General features: G+C 35.6%; 1 protein-coding gene across 14 annotated transcripts in view; it reads left to right on the top strand.

The window, feature by feature from the left end:
* NAALADL2 (N-acetylated alpha-linked acidic dipeptidase like 2) overlaps positions 1 to 22,027 on the top strand; it is a 1,546,126-nt gene that overhangs the window by 908,307 nt on the left and 615,792 nt on the right. For all 14 annotated transcript variants that reach the window (XM_074190946.1, XM_074190945.1, XM_074190943.1 and 11 more), the window contains one exon: positions 20,672 to 20,791. In XM_074190946.1, the coding sequence (XP_074047047.1) occupies positions 20,672 to 20,791 (120 nt within the window). The remainder of the gene's footprint in view (positions 1 to 20,671; positions 20,792 to 22,027) is intronic.

Below are 22,027 nucleotides of genomic sequence, written 5' to 3' on the forward strand. Positions count from 1 at the left end.
GTCACCCATGATAACTTACAGCTGGTTTCCACATTAATTAGTAGAGATCCTGTGAATGAATATAGGCAATACATGTTTGTTGTGAGAATTCCAGATCTAATTTTTCCCCAGCTTGATATTCATTAACAAAAAAAAACAGCTTCTCCTCTTTCCCCATAGTGGGACAAAAGGTAACACAATTCCATGAGTTATTACCTTGAACAAAATAGTTCAACAAAATCAGAGGATCCTAGGATCCTAGATTTAGACCTAGAAGGATCTTAGTTGTTGCTAAGTCCAACTCTTTATTTTACAGATGAGGAAACTAAGGTCCATAGCGTTTAAATGTCTTCTCTGAGGTCATGCTGCCAGTTTCAGAAGCAAGATTTGAATGAACTTGCTGAAGCATAATAAGAAATTATAAAAATTTACCTGAGCATTGGAAAAATTCACCTGGATCTTAGGACTCTTTGGGGAGAGAACACCAGAAGAGGATTATTACTATAGTCAAAGACTTTTGGACATCACTAATTATCTATTAGAAGGGTGATCAGGGTGGGTTTGACTAGAGAAGATGAAGGTAGGTCTCAGGATCCCATCTCCACTTCTTTGTATGAGTGAACTTTCTGTGAATCTCTGAATCACTCTCCATTTCCAGGAAAGTCTAAAATCTGCCTGAGTTGGGTCTAATAACATCAGGAAGGAGGTAGACGGGAAGGTAGGAAAAGCAGGGGTGGGGGAACATGATAGAGGGGCCCTATAACTATGGAAACATGTCTCAGAGTTTGTGATGGATCATGAAATATAAGAACTGAACTGAGAAAAAGAAATATCCCTCTTCCTCCATCACATCAGCTGTCCATTCATAGCCTGTTCATGACCCTTGCACCCTAGTTATATTTCTGATGTTCACCAGGGATGGGCTGACTTATAAGACAATCCCAACTTTATTGTCTTATCTCTCCTCCCCTTGAACTCCAAATACTTTTATTCCACATTAGCTATTGTCTTAGAAGTAGTTGACTGCCTTCCTATCCTACATGTTTGTGTATCAAAACAGTTTGGAGGTATGGTCTTTCTCAATGGTCTTCATATGAATATTAAGAATTTCTAGTACACAGAACATTAGGGACAATGTATTGGAGACCATGCCCTTAAGTCTGTGCTAAATCTAGCAAACCAAATTTGTATTCCATGAAACAGAACAGAAACAAGGATTTTTAAAGAAAAAACTCAGAATCAACTGGATGTTTATCATGGCAGATGGATATTTGTTCTGACTGGCTAGATTGTGATTTGCTTTGTTTTTCATTTAGTTCAAGAACTAGCCTCTCCATTTTGGTTGTTGTACAACTACAGGGTTATTTATGTGACTTGCCCATAGTTCCATAGCCAATATGTCAGTCAGATAAAATACTTGGACTCGGAGCTTCTTTTTGGTGAAGTTCATTCTTTATTCACTAGGCTTTGCTGCTTTGGTGAAATAGGTACTATAAACATTATTCTCTCTCTCTCTCTCTCTCTCTCTCTCTCTCTCTCATTCATAGGTGAGTAAACTGAGTGCTACTAGCCTATATTGACAGAACTGGTATATTAGAAGCTAGTCCGAGTCCATTTTTCTCTTCACAATGGATAAAGAACTGGACCTAGAAAGTCAGGAAGACCTAAAATCAAATCCAGTTTCAGACATTTATTAGTTATATGATCCTTGACAAATTGTTCAATCTTTTACTGCCTAAGTTTCCTTATTTGTAAACTGTATGTAATAAAAGCACCTGCCTCCCAGGTGCTGTTAATGTGATGATAAAATTTGAAAATATTTACAAAGTACTTTGCAAAATTGAAAGTGCTCTATAAATGCTAGTTTTATTTTATTATTTGTATTAATTATTTTATGCCATATTATATTAATGTTATTATCATTTTATATATCTTTTGATAAACAGTTTAGTTTTATTTAGAGACACTCACAATTTCAGGATTAGCTACCAAGTGATGCATTTTTTTCTCAGCACAATCCCTCATGAACATCTTTATTGAGGTGTATAAAGGTATTTAATCAATGCTTTTTGTTTGACTAATTAATATCTGTTTTTATGGAGTCTGAAATTCTTGGAGTACTGAAATATCAATATAATACCTAATGCAAATCAACCTGGAGAGGTTTTTATTGTCTAGGTATTTCTAGTTTCTAGTAGATATCTTTTTCTATCCTGAGTAATTTTATTTACTTGACTTCCCACTAGGCATAACTGTTAAAGAATTCTTAAGTTATTGTAGTCTGGCCGCCAAAAGAACCACATAGCTCCTTTTTGTTTTGACAAGGTTATTTCTAGAATACTGGCATTCCTTTTCTTTGTGGGGGCATCCTGTCCATTCATCACAAGACCATTTTGTATGAGCCATCCAATTTGTGCTTTCTGGTAACAGTCTAAACAGCATTTGTGATATCTGAGATCTACTTCGAAAACCTACTTAGTGCCAGCATGATGGATGGTGTACTTTGCAACTTCTTTGGAATTCATCGTGCACTGGAAAGGTGACATTGTTTACCCCATCATCATGACAGGTGGGTCAGTAGAAGGGTTCTAAGGAGACTTGTCCTGTCAGTTGAGAAATACATATTAGAATGGATACATAAATAATTTAGCATGGGTAAGGTTGGCTTGGGGGAATAAATACAGACTTGTATTTTTTATTAAAAGGTAAGTATCAACTATAATTCTGTGGCAAGGTCAACGATTTTGCTGACAACTTTCCATTAACTTCATAAATAACCTGTTTGGCTTTGCATTTCATTCCTATTCTTGAGAATTGTACTTTTAAAATAGATTCAGATAAATAAACAGAACAATAATTACCTTCAAAGGACTAGAAACTGGTATTTTTCTATGGTCATTTTTTAAATTGCTATTTTCTACTTACATTTTCCCTATATTTTGTTGATTCTCAATTCTAAAAGCATGTATTATGGTCCTATTATTTATTATTCATTGAAGATTAATTAAAGATCAAAGACAAAAAAAGAAGAAAAAATCCTTCCCCTCTAGAAACTTATAGTACAGAAAAAGTTAATATGTATGTATATATATATATATATATATATATTTACGCAAAATAAATTCAAAATTATTTTAAGAAACACTTCAAAATATAGGTATTCAAGCTGAATTTTGAAAGAAACTAAAGATTCTGAAAGATTGGAAGAAAAAAGGAAATCATTTCAGTCATATTCAATAGACTAGACAAAACCAAAAGAGAGATCAGGTATTGTGAATGGGTAACAGCAAGTAGTCTTGTTTGACTAGAATATAGTATAGCCACCCCCTGGACATAGTAAATGATATGATGCTATTGATCAGTGTATATTGGACAATAGATAGTAGAAATTATAGAAATGAATGAAATAAATTGAAATATCATTGTCAAATACCATAGAAAATGGAAGCAAACTTTGTACTTGACTGTTTGAATCATTTTTTTCCTATCTTCAGTTTATCATGAGGAATAATAATTGAAAGGGAAGAAAGTGTCTTGATGACAATGACTAAATAATAAAATATAAATAAAACCCTGATGTGTAATTTGAGTTTAAACTGACAGTTCAAAAGAATGAAATTTTATATTCTTGAAGATGGGATGATAAATCACATAGAGTTGAACTTTGATAGCCCTTCCTTTTTTACAGATAAAGTATCAACACATGGTAGGTGAACAGCAGAAAATCTGAACAGCATACTCAATATTTTCTCAGGTTAACTAAAAAGAAAAACAGCTATCCCTCAGTTGAATAAAATTCTTTAATGCCTTATGGCTCTATGTTTATTTTCTCTTGACTAAGCACCTTTATCATTTTCTCATTTTTTTTTTGTAATGCTTTCAGACAAAACTTATCTTTTCTGTACTAATCCAAAGAGTGGTCCTGTGAAGTTGGTTTTGTATGATTCAGCATCTTGGATGATATATAGGAAATAAGCTTGCAAAGCAATCTTGTAGCTCTTCCCAGGATTTACAAAGATACTGTTGACTAACTATCCCTGGAAATAAGACCACTGGATGGTTTTTCTGGTGGTATGCACTAATCATCCATTCTAGTTTGTTTGACTCTTGGCTAAGTTCCATTTCAGGAAAAAGAACTTATCTGTGAGATGGCTACTGATTTGAATGGTTATCAATGGCCAATAATCAATCAATCACTAATCACTTAGTAACATCTACCATATGTCAGACATTATTCTAGGAGAATACAGATACAACAACAAAAATGAAATACCCTCAAAGACTTGTATTTTATTGAGGAAACGAATATGGATAGATGGATAGAGAGGGAGATGAATGGATGAATATAGATGGTTGATAGATGGAAATATATGGGTGGGTGGGTGGATATGTGGATAGACAGGTAGATAGATAGATTAGACAGCTAGATAATGTCCCAAATATCTTACGCTCTGGAACCACAAACTGAGCTAAGGTATTTCACATCCCCTATTATAAAATATTTTCAGAATGAATAAGGAAAGACACCCATATGCTCCTGAAAGTTTTGTTTTAATTTAGTTATTGTTTTTATTTGCTTTTAGTTGTGGTTGTTTATTGTTTTGCTTTTCCCTATGCAGTCAACTGGTGCATATGTTTGTGGAATCACTGACTTGGGACTTTAAAAATCATCCTCTTTGAATAATCAGAGTCAGAGAATAGACCAGCTTTGAGAAATCATTGGGCTGCCTGCTGGAGATTCAAATCCATCTCCAACACTAACATCCTTTGTGACCTTGAGCAAGTAGGAAGTAAGTACATACATGTACTACTCCAAAAGTTTGTAGGAAAGAAAATCCACTATGTGTCTTAAAGTGCTAGTAGTAATTCTAAGTTTCCTTGACTTTAGAATAGCTTTATTTTGACTCTATGGTCTACCTACTATAAATGTTTAACAAATTCTTATTAAATCAATTGGAATTGAGGTACTTCAGAAATATTATCTAATCTTATTCTTTAAATATAAATCAGCATCATTCCTTTGCTTCTGGAAAAGTTGGGACAGTGGTTACCACTTCCCATATGTTTCCCTTTATTAGAACATAAGCATCTTCTACTATATTTGGACCTTTGGGACTTAAATGCTGGCACATAATAGGTATTCAATAAGTGATTTTATTATTTTTATGTTCTAGGGTTCAATTAATTTTTTTAAATCAAAGATTTTATTTATTTTCAGTTTTACAATTTTTCCCTTAATCTTACTTCCCTCCCTCACCCCCACCCCCCACAGAAGGCAATGTGTCAGTCTTTACATTGTTTCCATAGTATACATTGATCCAAATTGAATGTGATGAGAGAGAAATCATATCCTTAAGGAAGAAACATTAAATATAAGAGATAACAAAATCAGACAATAAAATATCAGATTTTTTCCCTAAATTTAAGGTAATAGTCCTTGGTCTTTTGTTCAAACTCCACAGTTCTTGCTCTGGATACAGATGGTATTCTCCATTGCAGACAGCCCCAAAGTGTCTATGATTGTTGCACTGATGGAAAGAGTGAGTCCATCAAAGTTGGTCATCACCCCCATGTTGCTGTTAGGGTGTACAGTGTTTTTTCTCGCTCTGCTCATCTCACTCAGCATAGTTCAATTAATTTTTGAACTAATATCATTAAACAAATTATTGTGGCTATATTTATTGAACATAATGATCCTACCTTAATGATGACCATGGCTTCAGGATCCCCAAAGTTATTGTATATCTGTTTACTCAAATTTTCTAATGTGTGAGATCAAGAATATGGATGAAAGATAATTTACAACATAATGCCCACAGTCCAACATACATCATAATGTTGTTGCTTGGTGCATTTTCAAAGAGATTGCACCTTCTGGCTGAAAAAAAAATAAAGTCTTCCTTATGAATTTTGATTAAGGCTCTAGAGTGGGGTAAATATTTTGATGAGAAGGCTGGATGGAGGGACTTGTGCAATACATTTTTATTGAACTACGTTACAAGAAGAAAAAAATTAAACTTTAAAAATTTGACTTTATTTCTTTAGAGAAAAAATTTTTCCTCTAAAGTATCCAGATAGTCATAATCCAGTGGTATTTTAGGGAAAAAATCCAGGGCAGCAATATCATTTTTCCTTTTGATTTATTTTAAAGCACACAACTCTGAAATGTTAATTAATTATGTGACATTCTTTGCCTGTCTCTTGTGTTATGTACGGTTGGACATACAATATTGGCATTGACACAAATCCATTGCAGTGAATAATAGTGTCCTATGCAAAGCACGATTTCAGTGGTTGCTGCTAATCTACTTTTTTTTTGATAACCTTAAAAAGTTCATTGTAAAAGTTGTTCTATAGTTTTCTGTTTCCTTTTTTAATTCAATTTGTCTTTGCAGAAGTAATATTTCTTATCAGTGATTTTATAGAAGATAAAAAGAACATTTTTTAAAACAAATCTGAACATTCTTACATACCTTTACATGAATGAATTGAGTGTTATTATTAGCCTCATAGAAGGAGAAAAGTAGGTATACCCCTCAGGGAGATTTGCAACATCTGCTGCCATCTGAAGTCCAACACTTTCTGGTATTGACATCACTGTGGGACTTTCTCAGCAACCTTCTAAAAGACTGTTTGATAGATGTATGAATCAATTAGTTACTTCAGTTCTCAACAATGTTCATCCTCTGCCTCCACCATCTTGCAGAGAAAATTTTCCCTAACGGAATGAGATAGACTTAAGGCAAGCAGCTTCTCATTTCTTTTTTACCAGATTAATTTTACTGAAGCAAATAGCTAAGTCCTATTGAGGAGTTGTGGGTTGTCTCCTCTATGAAGCTAATGATAATATAACCCTAGAGCTTAGCCAAGCCCAGCACTTGTTGCTGTCCATTTTTTTTGCCATATGCTAAGATTCTCCAGCCCTTCTGCCTCATCATTCCTGCCCACATAGTGATTACTGGTTGTTGAATGTTTCAAATGCTTACTTATCCATCCACGGTACAGCATCCTATTCGTTCACTGGAATGAACCTTGAGCATGCAGAGAACTTGGATTGAAATTCCCATAATGCTTTTTTTCTATTTGGGCTTTTTTTTTCCCCTTTTATGTGGGCTTAAAGGTAGGCAATGTTCTACATGAGAAGAGCTTCAAGTGGGTATGAGTTGCCTCTTCATCTGTTAAATAAAAGCTAATCTTAATATTTATCCAATAATCACTTTGAAACGAAGCAGGTAGCAACTCTGGATGTTTATTTTTTTCTTCAGAAAAGCATGTTTATATTGTCACTGAGCATTACACACTATATGTCACTGAAGTAAACAGTTTTAAGAAGGTGTGTAAATGTTTGTGAGTAAAAACAGACTATGTATTTAGAGAGGTTACAATTTTAAATGATTCTTTCCCAAGTTGTGATCTTCAAGAGATTTTGCTTGCTGAAAAGCCCCTGAGTAGGAAAAACAAACAAAAGATACAGAACAGAAATACACCCAGCAAATGTTAAAGAGATGTTTGAATCACAAATGTTTCCCTAGGCTTCAGAATGCTTTTAAATAAAAAAGATGGTTAATTTTTGAATCTGAGATTGCAGGTTGTAAAACCATAAAGAGAGTTTGGAGATCATTTAATCCAACTCCATCTTTTTTTATACAAATGAAAAAACAGAGGCCCAGATTGGGCAAGTGATTTGTTTAAGACCAAAGAGGTACTAGTCAATGGACATCATTTCATTAAAAATCTACTATTTACCAAGCACTGGGATACATACAAAAATGTCATCCATTTCCTGTCTTCAAAGCTTACACTCTACTTAAAATAGGAAAAGAGATTTCAGTTTGGAATGAGCCTTAGAAACCATCTAGTTCAACCATTTTCATTTTACAGTTGAGGAAACTGAGACTCATAGAAGTAGAGGTTTGTTGTGAGTCACATAGGATTCAAACTTAGGTCTTCTGATTCCAAGACCAGTGTTCTTTCTACATCTACTGAAAGAGAAAAAAGCATTATAGGAATTTCAACTCAAGTTGTCAGTCTGCTTGCTCAAAGTACATTCCAATATATGAATAGCATGCTTTCCATGAACAGCAATGGCATTAGACTCTGAAAATCAAAATTAAATTCCTTTATTTAGTATACTTTATATCTGAAAAAAATAAAAGACCCATTTTTACCTTTCCTGATTTCTACAATTTCTGATTCAAAATAAAAATGGCTTTCTCATTCAAGGCCTGTTTTTGGCTTTAACAATCCACAAATCCATCAATTCTTGGTAAAAACTTAAGACTACTCTCTAACCCCTTACAGGTAAGACCAAAAATGACCAAAATGAAAATGTTAAACTTGAAACCTTTCAGAGCATTCTCAGTCTTATGAGCATAGATTCTGAGGGGCCAGACCCTCCTGTCACTGAGGACTTTTCTCCTCCCAGGTTGGCACCTTTTCTTTGACTCATTGACTCCATCTGCTTTGCTCACACTTCTCCACTGGGCCCACTGTGAAATGAAAGTTTGGTATCTCAACTTCTGTTTGTGAAGTAAACTGCAAATCTGTGGAGGTTTCCAAAAGGTATCTCTTACTATAAACAATAGGATAGCAGACTAGAGTCAATGTAAAAGAGGCAGGGTATGGGATGAGAGCTGGGACCAAGTTACTTATTTCAAGAAACTAATTTTTACAATGCTTGCTCAGCTTGGATTTTGGGAACATCTCCCAAAGCTTCCTTGTCTTCCTTCTTGCCCCAGATTTTTATTGCTGCTCATTCAGGTAATGAATGGCAGAGAAATAATAACAATCTTTAATATGTGCTATTACCAAGTCATTTCCTTTTTCCTCCAGAGACATCAGCTTCTGATATATAGAAAGTGGCTCTCTGTGGCTGGAGGATCTGAGTTCAAGTCCCATCTGACTGTTTAACTTAGGGAAATTTACTTAATCTTTCATTGACCCTCCAGGTAACCTTTTAAAGTCTATCTTTATAAATACGTTGACAATCTGAATGGAGAGAAAGATTTATAATTTCAAAAAAGAAGAAAGATAGGGAGGGAGGAATTAAACAAAAGAGGAAGGAAGAAAGGAAAGGAGGAAGAAAATAGGAAGAAAGGGAAGGAGGAAGAAAGGGAGGAGAGAAGGAAATTAAAAGGTGAGCGAAGATAAAAGGAGAGAGAAAAATGAATGAAAGAGAAAAGGAAGAAAATATGAAAGACAGAAGAGAAAGGAAAAGGGAAGAAAGGAAACAGAAAATGAGAAGAAACGAAAGAAGAAAAGAAAGATGAGAGAGAGAGAGAGACAGACAGAGAGAAGAAGAAGAAGAAGACGAAAAGAAACAAGACCAAAGGAAAAGAATTACTGCCTGCTAAGCAGTGGTGGACCAAGAGACTCATCGTCTAATGGGGGAATAAGCAAGCAAACAACTATGTATAAAGAAGATATGGCCTGGATAAATTGGGAAAGGTCTCAAAGGGGAGGGCCTTAAGATTAGGAGAACTGGGAAAGGCTTCTTGCAGAAAGTAGGACTTTTCTGAATCTTGAAGGAAGTCAAAGAATCTAAGGAGGTAGGAATGAGGATAGAGAAGATTCCAGTTTTGAGGGAGAGCCAGTGTAAATGCATGGGTGAGAGGGTTTTGTTTGAGAAACAAGAAAGAAGCAATGTCTCTGGATCATGGAGTAGATGGAGATGAAGAAGACTGACAAGGAAGCAGGAACCAGGTTAAGATGGACTTAGAATACCAACTGGTAGGGAGTATAAAGTTGATCCTGGCAGTAATAGGAAGCTGCTGGAATTTATTGAATGAGGGGGTGATATAGTTCAAGTACGATTTAGGAAGATAATCTGTTTAGACAGCTGGATGGAGGACAGACTGGAATGGGGAAAAACTTGAGGCAAGAAGACAAACCATAGACTGTGATAGTAATTTGGGAGTGAGTGTTGAGAACCTTCATAAGACATTGGAAGGGTTAGAGGAAAGAAGGTAAAGAAATCCAAGAGTTAAAGTTAGAAAACTTGGGACTAACAATTTTTTGAAAATGGTGAGTGGGAGTGAAGAGTCGAGGAAGACCTAGAATGCAAGAAGTCAGGAAGAGTGAAAATGTGGGGCAAATATGAGTTTAGTTTTGACCATCTTGTTTCTAAGATATCTATGAGACATCTGGTTCAAGATGTTTAAGGAGCAGTTAGCTATCCAAGACTCTCTGGGTTAAAATCAGATTTGAGAGTCATCTGGGTAGATGAGTTGAATTCACAGGAGCTAGAAAGATCACCAACTGATTTAATTTAGAGGATGAACAAAGAGCCCTGAACAGAGACTGAGGGAGGGAGGGATGGATGGATGGATGGATGGACAATTGGATGGACCATTGGATGGAAGGAAGGAAGGAAGGGAGGGAGGGAGAGAAACATACCCTTTGTCCTAGAGCTTTGACATCCAGGTTTCATGGAACAACTTCCTATATCCAGAACTAAAGACCTAGCCTTCTATTCACTGAAAGGACAGATATACTCTGACCTAGGTTGCTTTCAACTTCATCTTCCATGCTTTAAGAAATTTTTGGAATCTTCATTAAAGTTTATTTTTCCATCTTGCTTTATAAGATTAAAGTCTTCTTTGCTTTTGGCAAGACTTCTCCATTTTATATCTTTGACTTTGGCTCTCTGGCATTTCCAACCTGACTCCTTCCTAACTTGCCCATCTTCTAACATAGATTTTCCCTTTCATTCTGAGAGTCATTGAACTGGTCTACTTCCTAGTACTGAAAATGATATTCCATTTTTTTGTCTCAGTGTATATTTCTTGTCCTGCATATCTGAATGCCTATTCTGCTTACCTGTTTCAAAATTTAGCTCAAATTCAGCCTTCTTCAAGAAATTTTTTTCCAGGCTCTCTAGTCCCTTCTCCTCTTGAAGTCATTAATCCCAATCCCCAATGAGTAAATGTCTGTAATTTTCTCAGTGTCATTTAGCTCTTCAGTGTCTGAAGTAAGGGTTGAAGTCTGGTCTTTATGACCCAAATCCATTTGTTTAATCCATAAATCAACACTGCTTCTGTAGGGCTAGTCCCTTCCTCTCTATAGTTACCATAGAGGTCATTAATCCCAATCCCCATTGAGTAAAGATATGTAATTTTCCCAGCATCATTTTACTCTTCAATGTTTGCAGTAAGGGTTGAAGCCAGGTCTTCATGACCCCAAATCCATTTATTTAATCCATAAATCAACACTGCTTCTCCAAGCCAGGGACTGTCATTTTTGTTTTTATGACTCCAGTCCTGGGACCAGTGCTCTACACATTTCATTCTGTTGTCAAGCAGTGCCGAATAGCATGCCTAGAGTTCACTCTTATGAAATACTTTCATTGTTCAGTTTCAATCATGTCGGACTCTTTGTGACACCATTTGGGGTTTTCTTGGCAAAGAAACTAGAGTGAGTGGCCATTTCCTTCTCCAACTCATTTTGCAAAGGAGGAAACTGAAGCAGTAGGATTAAGTGACTGGCCCAAGGTCCCACACTACTAAGTGTTAGAGGCTGGATTTGAACTCAGAAATATGAATCTTCCTGACTCCTGACCTGGGCACTCTATCCATTGTACCATCCAGCTGATCAGAATTTAATAGAGATTTAATAAGCGATCGTTGGTTTTCTGATTGACCCAGCTGCCTCAATTTGTCTCCACTGTTTCCAGTCTCAGTCAAGAGTTTAGCCTGACTGTTTCCTTTTACACTGGCATCATTCCATGCTCTTCTCCCTTTCTCTGACATCTATCTCCTGAAGAAGTCTTTGCTTGATGTTTCACTTTTTCCCTGCTTCCCACTCATTACTCTACTGCTTATGTCCTGCCCTCTCTCCCCAGCTTTCTACAGAAGTTGTTAAGAAAAGGACATTATTAGCTTTCTTATTACCACTTTCAAAGACCTTTGCTCAGATCCTTCTTCCTCATTCTCTAATGCCTTTGCTACTGTTGACCAACCCCATTCTAAACATTCCTTTCCTACTGAATTAAAGGATATTCTTCTTCTTGTCCTCCATCTTACTTATATTTATATAGTACCTTAAGGTTTTGAGAAACACTTGAGAAATATTATCTCATTTGGTTCTCACAACAAGGAGGGTTGTGATGTCCATGCTGTTCTTAGTAGTTTTTAGACAAGAAAAAATGGAGAATGAGAGAGTCAACCACTTACCCTCAGACAGCTAAAAAGTGTCTTCCAGACTTCAAGTCTGGCTTTCTCCCCATTGTATAACTTAGCTACCTCATTCTCTTCCCAATGCTCTTAAATTTTCTTTTTCTGTCTCCTGTAGCTGGGCTGAGTAGCTTAAGTCTTTCATTCCTGAAAGCTCCCACCATGAAACCCTGCTTTCATGATGGATGATTACCTCAGTTCCTTAATACAGAGACCTTTTCCAAACATACTGCCCTCAAGGCCATTTTCTCCCCAACTGCCTTGCTGATACAGATATATCCTCTTTTCAGGCCCTTTTCTAATTTTTGAAAAAATAAAAAAATCAGCTCTGTCATTTTAACTTTATGGTTTTACTCACTGTATCTGTACCTTTACAAAGCAAATATCCTTCTTTGCCTAACGCTCACCTGGATATGTGTTAAGTATTGGAATTCTTCCCTTGCCTTTTCTTCCCTTCCTCTTTCTCCCTCTTCTCCCTTTCCTTCTTCTCTCTTTCCCTCTTCTCTCTCTCTCTCTCTCTCTCTCTCTCTCTCTCTCTCTCTCTCTCTCTCTCTCTCTCTCTCTGTCTCTCTCTCTCTCTCTGTCTCTCTCTTTCCTTGCTCTTTCTCTTCCCTTACCCCTCCACATGTTTAGTCCTATTACGTTAACACCAAACAGTCACTGCCTATTAGAGGCAGTTTAAGTGACAGTAGTGGATAAAGCACTTAGACCCGAAATCAAGAAATCTGGCTTCAGTGTTACATAAATATTTATGGAATACTATTATTCCATAAGAAACCATAAATGGTCAGATTCTAGAGAAGCATCAAATGAATTACAAAATTCAAGAATTCTGATGTTGAGTAAAAGGAGCAGAACCAAGAGGACAATATACTCATTAGCAACAACATTATGAAATGATCAGTCCTGATAGATACAGCTTCTCTCAGTAATTCAGAACCAGGACAACCCTATTAGAATGGCTATGGACAATGCTGCCCCCATCCAGAGGAAGAAAAGCAAAACAAAAATCCTTCAGAATCTGAGGAACACTACATTCACTTTAAAAAAATATATATTTCTTATGTATTTCTTTCCCTTAGTCCAAATTCCTCATACCAAAAATGGCTAACCTGTAAACAGGTTACATATAATGCATAAATACAATATTAACCTGATAATTGTCCATTGAGGGGAGGTGGGTGGGAAGGGGGAGTTGAAGGAAATTTTGTAACTTAGAAATATACATAGGCATATGAATGAATGTTTAAAAAAATGTATTGGAAAACATGAAAAAATTGTTTAAAAAATTAAAAATGGATAATTATGAAAAAAATTGACCTCAGACACTTGCTAGCCCTGTGACCTTGGACAAGTCACTTAACCTTTATTTTCTTCAGCTTCAAAATAGGAATAATAATAATAACACTTGCTATTTTATGCATCCATTGTGATGTTTATAAAAGCTCATTGACACAATTACTGATATCTAGTGGGCAGTATATAAATATTTATTCCCTTTCCCTCCCTCTGCCACCTAGTTGCCTGAAGGAGTTAAATATGACTCCCTATGGACCTGAATTAAGCTTTGGGGAAGGCCCAAGTTAATGAGAGAGCTCATGAGACCAGGAGATTGTTATTAGCATTACTACTTTGGTGTACACATTTCAGTCCAATTTTCCAGCTCATAGAACTGAGGTTAGTTTACTAGCTACTCATAGAAGGAAACCTTCAGAAACATGAACTATTGCTAGGGTAAAAGAATAAAATTTTGAAGAATCTCTTTTTCTAGAATTCTAAAGCAATATTTTGTTCCTGTGGATGGAAGTAGATCTATCTTGTTTTACTTCGTCCTGTGTTCTATTTTTTAGATATGCTTTCTTTTAAACACTTTTTTTTGAGCTCACATCTAACTTTGTAATGCTCATTCATCATGTAGCACTTTAAGATTCCCTCATATTTTGCCACCAGGGACACCATATCAGACACAAACCACTCTTTGGTGCCTCATCCATCCAAAATAAATACTGATATGTCACTGATGTGAACATTTATGGGCCAATCATAAAAGGTCCTGGTAATTTAAAAAATAATTTAATCACCCAACATGGCAAATAAAATGACAAAAAAATTACCCAAGCACAAATTGTGATATGGCAGTGCCCATAGAAAATATCCAGGGCACCCACAGAGATAGCCCCATTTCCCTTCAGTTTGGTTTCAACTCCATGGAACATCATGTTCCATCTTTTCACCCCAGTCAGCTTTCTTGGTGTATTATTTTCCTCTATTTGGTTATAAGCTCTTTCATTATCTTTCTTCTTTTATTTGTATCTTGAGCTCTTAAGACAATATGACAATGTGTCTCACATAGTAGATGCAAAAAAATGTTTATTGAATTGAATAAAGGAAATGAGTATAGAATCTGTGGGGCTAATACAGTTCCTTCTTCTGTATGTCTGGCTTACCTGTCAATATCTTGTAGCAATGATTTCTTGACTGAAGCATGGACCATCTATTTGGCATCATGTCTTTGTCCTGAACATCCTTGTCATCAGGATTCCTGTAGAGGATTTCCATTAGTCTCATTTTTACCAAGATGCCCTCACCTTTTACCTCTGCATCTTCAAAAATAAGAAGTTGGTCATTGTTTTCTGCATGGACTCATTATTTTAGAACTTTACAGAACCTGAGAAAGTCCAACAGTCTATCATTTTCAATTTTATGAATGATGAAACCTGTGACCCTAAGAGGTTAAGGAAATTCTAATTTGAACCCAGGCCTTTTAACTCCAATTTCAGTGTTCTTTTGATAGTACTTTGAGAGCTAAGAGTTATGACACATCAAATGTCATCAGAGAACTGTCAGAACTAAGAAGAATATGCCTATATTAATATAAAATACATATTATTTTAAAATTTACTCTAATGCTGTTTTAAGGTCCCAGGGCCCATTATTGATTTAGGGTTAGGGGAAAAAAAATTAACTTCTATTGTTTCTCTGGTTCTCATGACCATAAGATTGGTTGATGGCTTTACCAAAACATCAATGGTCCAGTGGGAAAGTCAGGGCTCTGAAATCTAGTCCTTCTCACTTGATATACAAATGAAATTAATTGGGAAAGGGGCAATGACAACACTCTTCTAATTTCCTTGTGTATATTTCTACCTTTATTATATATCTCTTTCAGCAGCAAAACTCCCTCTTTTTCTGTGTTCTTATGAGGAGAAAACAAAACAAAATAAGCAAAAAAAAAAAAAACCTAACAACTCAGAGTCTCCTTACATCAGTAAAAACCAAATCTTCTAACTTATTTTTTTTAAGCCAAGATTTTACATTTTTTACAGAGTTTATGTTAAATGAAGATTTGTGGGGAGGCCGGAGATTGATGTTTTTGCAGATGGAAAAACTGAAAGTAGAATAAAGGAAGTTAAGCTTCTCTTCGATTTAATTGAAATGACTTTAACTGATTTTTATTTTCTGTTCTTAATGCCTGTACAATTTGAGTTATAGTTGATGACAACCCTGGTCAGTGATTCCTTCAAATTTTATATTATTACTTAATATTTTTGTTTTTAAGAGATCAATTCATAGTTTTTCTGCATGGGTCCTCATTCGATTCATTCAATCAGTTAATGTTTCATTTTACTCAAATGTTCTTTTACTATTGTATCATATATATTTCTTAGCTTATGTTCCATTGCTTAAATTAAGAAATCAATTAATTTTATTTCTTTCTTCTTTTTATCTGTCCTCTTCTGACTCTCTTATTTTTCCACATTTATTTATTTAACATTTTATTTTCTTCAGTTACATATTAAAACAATTTTAATGTTTGTTTTTAAAACTTTGACCAACTTGATGTTTTTAAAAATTTACTTGGTTCTTGATTTCTCTTTTCTCTTGCTCATTGATTCATTTCAGTAAGGGGTAAAGTTTCCCTTCCCTGCCTTAGGATCACATTCCCCAGATAAAGAGTTATATAGGTATATAGGTTCTAAAACACATGTTTCTTTGACTTCGAGGATGATAAAATGAATGATTGACTAAAAACATTTTATCTGTGGAACACTTTGATTAACCATAAAGAAACACAGAAAAAGTAAGGTCCCCACTCTCAAGGAACTCATATTCAGAGACAACCCATATATACATCTATATAATTATTTATTTATTTGAAGCTGGAAGAGAAATTTCGAGATCTTTCATTTTATCAATGAGGAAACAGAGTCCCAAAGAGTTTCAATGGTTTCCCCATTGTCCCATAACTGGAAAATGGAAAGCTAGGACTCAAACCCAAATGCAGAATACATTCCCTTATGGTCATACTACCTTCCTCCAATTCTTCTCTCATCCCTTGTTTGATCCCAGAAATTGGAGTAATATTTGAAAATGTTGAATTGTTAGGAATGCATCATCTGGATGGACGCATGCAACAGAGCACCTTGCCTTTGTCAATAGTTCATGTGTGGAACGAAATGGCTTGACGTTTTATCATATCTCTGTATATTGATTTGTGCTTTGGGAAAATTCAATGAGTTTTCTTTTAACTGAGCAGTGAATGCTGTGATTCTCAGTTTGCTCGAAGGTTAGGGAAAAAAGAAACTTTTATAAATGATCTAGTTCAGAGACCTCCTCAGTAGGCATTTGAGAGATGTTTATCCTCCCTTTTCCAAGTATTGATATTATGAGGCCTCTGGAATGATTGATTTTTAATAGATAGTCTCAAAGCACAACATGCTCATGAAAACAAGAGTTTTGGTTTGTACAAATAGAGAAATGTCTTACTTTCATTCTGGTTTCTGAACTGACACAGGCTATTTGCATTAGTTAATTGAAGGCAGTGTGGTAAAATAGAAAGATGGAGTCCAGAAGAACAAGGATTTGAATCCCATTTCTTAGATCTTCTGACTGTGTAACCTTGGACAAATTAGAAGCAGCTAAGTGGTCAGGGCTGCTCTCCTGGAAGAAGGAAAATCTGAGTTCAAAGAAGGCCTCACACATTTACCAGCCATGGGAGCACAGGCAGGTCCTTTGACTTCTTTTTGTCTCACTTTCCTCAAATATAAAATGATGATAATTTAGTGCCTTCATTCAGAGGTTTTTGAGAGAATCAGATGAGATAATATTTTTAAAGTGCTTAGCATATGGTAAATACCCCCCAAATTTTATTCCTTCCTCTTTTAATCCCTTTAAGTCTCAATTTCATGATCAGCAAAAAGGTGATAATGAGTTCTTGATGTTTATACAGTTTTGCTAAAAAACATAGAGCACTATGTGAATATCAGTTATTAGTTTATTTATATAGTAATAATATTTATATATTTATATAGGAATAATAGCAATTTATATGGACTATTTTAAGATATTTTAGATATATGCTGATGTTTTTATATATACAATATACATTCATTTATTCTCTTATTAATTCCTCATCGTAATCCTGTGGAGGTAGGTCCTATTAAGGAAACTGAAGGAAGCTGCAATTCAATTAGAGACTTGTCCAACTTCACAGTTAATAGATGAATTAGAATTTGATCTTGGGTCTTCCTCATTATGGGGACAGCCAACTGATAGAGTCTATAGAGCACTTGTCTTGAAATCAGGAAGACTCATTTTCATCAATTCAAATCTGGCTTCATAGTTGTGTGACCCTGGGCAAACTATTTAACCCGTTTGCCTTAGGTTCGTCATTTTTTAAGTGAACTGGAGAATGAAATGGTGAATTGCATCAGAGTCTTTGCCAAGAAAACCACAAAAATGGGACCATAGAGAGTCAAACAGGACTGAAGCAACTGAACCTCAAAAAAGTCACTATCCTTCTTTCTAGATCTTCTCCTTTTTTACTTCTGTTGAATGAACCATCATTGACTCTAGTTCATAAACCCAGCATCATCACTGACTTCATATTATCACACACACACACACACAAACACACACACACACACAACACACACTGCTACTGTCTTGTCTTTTGTACTTTCTCATCATCTGTAGAATAAGTCCTCTTGCCTTCACTTACATAATCACTCCCCTAGTCAGTCACTGTCATTGCCCACATGGACCATGCCAACTGAGGCTACCTGTTCTTTATTTCTTCTAGAAATCCTAATTCATCCTGTGGCTGGATGAATTTCTTTGAGATTTTATTTCTAGCTATTTTTATTACCCTCTTTTAATTTTTCCTCTTCAATGCCCATAGTACCTTAATAACTCTTTTTAAAAATTATTTCACTCTGTCTTCCAGACTTATTTCTAAGGTTGTAACTTTTTTGTTAGATCCAGGTTCTGCACATTTCTGATAGAATGTTGTATGCACCTGGCCTGTCTTAACTAGGGTTTTGTTACTGAGTTCTTTAGTGCTGTGTTCTTTTAAGGTTAACAAGGTGATCTGAGCCATGGACCTCTGAACTTTCAGCAAACTGTGGGGAGATTAAGGACATTATCTGATTTCTTCTCTCCCCTATCCTGTTTTCTAGACCCCAATTTAAATCTAGACATCATAGCTAGAGACTTAGCCTTGGATCGTGTTCCAGTAGCCAGAAGTTTACTCTGACACTATCACTTAGCCAGTTTCAAAGTGACCTCTGTTAGCCTTGTCCTGTTTGGTGTACAGCATCTCTGAACAACCCCCATACCCAACACTGAACTGTTGGCTACTGGTCTAGTTCTGGAACTAAATCTACAATCCATTCTGAGTGCTGTCCTATGTTCAAGTCTAAAACTACATCTGAAATTTATTATGAGAGATCTTACAGTATTGACCTGATTCTATTAGGAGCTCCATAGGGCTGAGTCCATAGCCCCTTCCATGAATGCTGTCTTGATCTCTTGCTTAGGGACCAAATTTGGGGCCTTGGTCTGAAGAGATAATTTACCTTATTTTCTCTCCTGATTGATTTCAATCTTACTTTAGCTTTTTTTGTCAGGAGAGCTATAGGGGAAAATGGGTTGTACATCTTGTTTCTATCTACTGCACCATCTTTGCTAATCTCCTCATTTAGTTGTTTTAAAGAGATATTTATTATAAAGACACAGCAAGATTGGAAGTACAAACATTTTCACAAAACCCTGGAGAGGGTCCTCTCCCATACACCACTTTCATCCCTGGGGACAAAATGTTGATATAATTCAGTGTCCATTTATCATTTGCCCCCAACCGATTCATTTCCAGATGCAGCCTGGCTGATAAGTAGATGAGTTTTCAGCTCTGTTGCCCTTGGACTGAGCTCCTTACTATTTGTTTTCATGTGTGTGTTTACAAGCACTACATTTTCTGTTCTCTACCATCTCTCTTTTCTTGACCTTCTGAAGCTCACAAGGTTATAACCTTAAAACAAGAAAAATAGACAACAACAGAAACAACAGTAGTCTTTGCACTCACCAGTAGCATCACAATGGCCTTGGTGGAGAAATAAAGAAAACTCCCTTCACTGAGAGTTGAATCATTGTCTCCTTACTTCAGTGCTGGAGAAATAAGCCAGACTAAGAGTCTGGCCTGGATTAACCTTTTGGATGACTCTCGGTTCCAGGTATAACCAGTTTGCAATCTGTCCTCATTACAGGGATATACTACAGACTGTCTGAATATGCTCCATAGTCCACATGGGTAGAGAGAAGTATCAATCAAGTCCTCTGGGTAAAAACTCAGTAAGATCAGTCCCTTATTGCAAAGGAAAAATGGTTGTTGGTTTTCTTAAGTTCATTGTATTTCTTTTTTATTACTCTTGTCCAAGTTTTTTCCAAAAGCTTCTCAGTTTGTGGTATCTACTTGGGGTCTTACCAGAGCTCAAGATAATGAGAAAATAGCTTTGAAAGGCATTACCCTCACTAGGAATGTCAACAGGCAATATGAAAGGAAAATCTCAATTAGCTAAACAAATTGTCCTTCAGTGGGGCTATCATTTGTGTCACAAACAATTAGTAGCTTAGAATTTACAAATGAAAAATAGAAAGCTTCCATGTGAACAATAGTATATTGATATACTAGGCCTTTTAGCAGTTAATAGACATGATGCTACAGAGGAAAGACTGTAGAGGAGGACCAATGAGTATTAAAAAATGCTTATTGGTTGACAGATTGATTAAAATCTTTCCTATAAAACCCTGATACCTAGTCATCTAAGACAAGATATCTAACCTCCCTGTGTCTGTTTCCTCATCTGAAAAGCTAAGATCCAACGGGATGACCTCTGAAGTGCCTTTTATCACTAACTCGAATTTATAATTTTAAGACAAATTTCTAGGTTGATTTAAAAAGTAGCTAAACTCAGGATATCTGCAAAATCTTGCTGGAAATAAAAGTCATGATTAAAAGAATCATTTGGATAGAAATCTGTTTAATATTTAGGTTTCCTTGACAAGTGTGGAAAAGTTACCAATTTCTTAAAAGATGATTGAAAAATGATGGCAAGTGAATCAAAGAGAACAGATCAAGGGCTTCATTGGTGCACATAATTTTCTTTCATTCTTCAGTCTCATGTTAATAGATACATTTGTACATTTACTGTAGTGCTTTCTTTTCTTTTCTCTTATTCCTATAGGGTGAAGTCATTGATGTCAGTTATGGGACTGTAGAAGATGTAACCCGGATTCAAGTGATGAGAAATGTGACCAAGAGGATTGCCCTGCTAAAACTAGGCAAACTTCCTTTACTCTACAAGGTTGGTCAAAGTTCTCTACTGCATGTGGGTTGTGGGTTATGGTTGTTATTTTCCCCATCTTCTTTTTTGTAGCTAAAATTACTGGACGTGGCTTTTGATAAGGAACTTGATTCCTATCCCCCCAATAGGAAACTCTATAAGGTGCTGATAAGTAGATGCGTTCATTGCAGTACATGGATTCAAATTTGATATTTTGAAAAAAATGGGTCTGCAAATGAAAGTCGTGGTCATCCTCTTCACCTAACGTGTATACAACACTTGGTTATCAATTAGCAAAACAGATTTAACTGCATACTTTTTATGGGAATGGTATTGACAAAGATGCACCTTTGTGATATAGTTCATCATCTACTTGAGATGGGTATAATTGTATAGCCATTGACGTTTTAAAAATTTAATTAAATGATAGTGTGCTAAAGAGAGGCTGAATTTTGATTGATTTTTATTAAAATGGAAGTTTATTAACACTTACCCATTGGCTCCATTTGCATAATTAAGGCAGTTCAATCTAAGTGTCTGATAATGAGCAAACATAATAGACAATGCTCACCACTATCTCTTTTCTAGTAATTTTTTTTTCCCTTCTATTACTCGGGGAAGGGGGCACTGGAAGTTCTTAGCTTTAGACATATTTTGAATCTCTTCCTTTATCTTTACTCACTCATTTGTCCAAAATATAAATAGGTTTTGCTGCTTTTCAAATCACTACAATCTCTGTCCCTCCAGTGTTGATATTCTATAGTGGAATGTTACATGGTGAGAAAGATTCTTTTACATTAAAATCAGATCTTCTCAAAATTGAACACCAATGATATATTTTAGTTTTCTGTCAGTTCTGATTAAGGTAACTTATATTATGAAATTGTATAGTGTTGCATATTTAAAAATATTAAAGGGATATCAGAGCCTCTTGTTTTCCATGTCACATCAGCTTAAACATTTGTTAATCCCTTGCTATTTAGCAGGCACTCTGCTAAGTGTTAGGGATGCAAAGAATGAAAAAAATCAGTCTCTGACTTCAAGGAATTCACATTCTAAATGTGTACATTCAACTATGGTCATCCAAGATATAGACAAAGAAAATTGGAAGCAATCTCAGAAAAGTCACTAGCATTGAAGGGTCCCATAAAGCGATTCTTTTTAAAAAAAAAAAATTTAGGTTTTTTTTGCAAGGTAAATGTGGTTAAATGGCTTGCCCAAGGCCACACAGCTAGGTAATTATTAAGCGTCTGAGAC

The sequence above is a fragment of the Macrotis lagotis genome, chromosome 6 (genome assembly GCF_037893015.1).
Source record: "Macrotis lagotis isolate mMagLag1 chromosome 6, bilby.v1.9.chrom.fasta, whole genome shotgun sequence".
In the NCBI taxonomy this organism is placed as follows: Eukaryota; Metazoa; Chordata; class Mammalia; order Peramelemorphia; family Peramelidae; genus Macrotis; species Macrotis lagotis.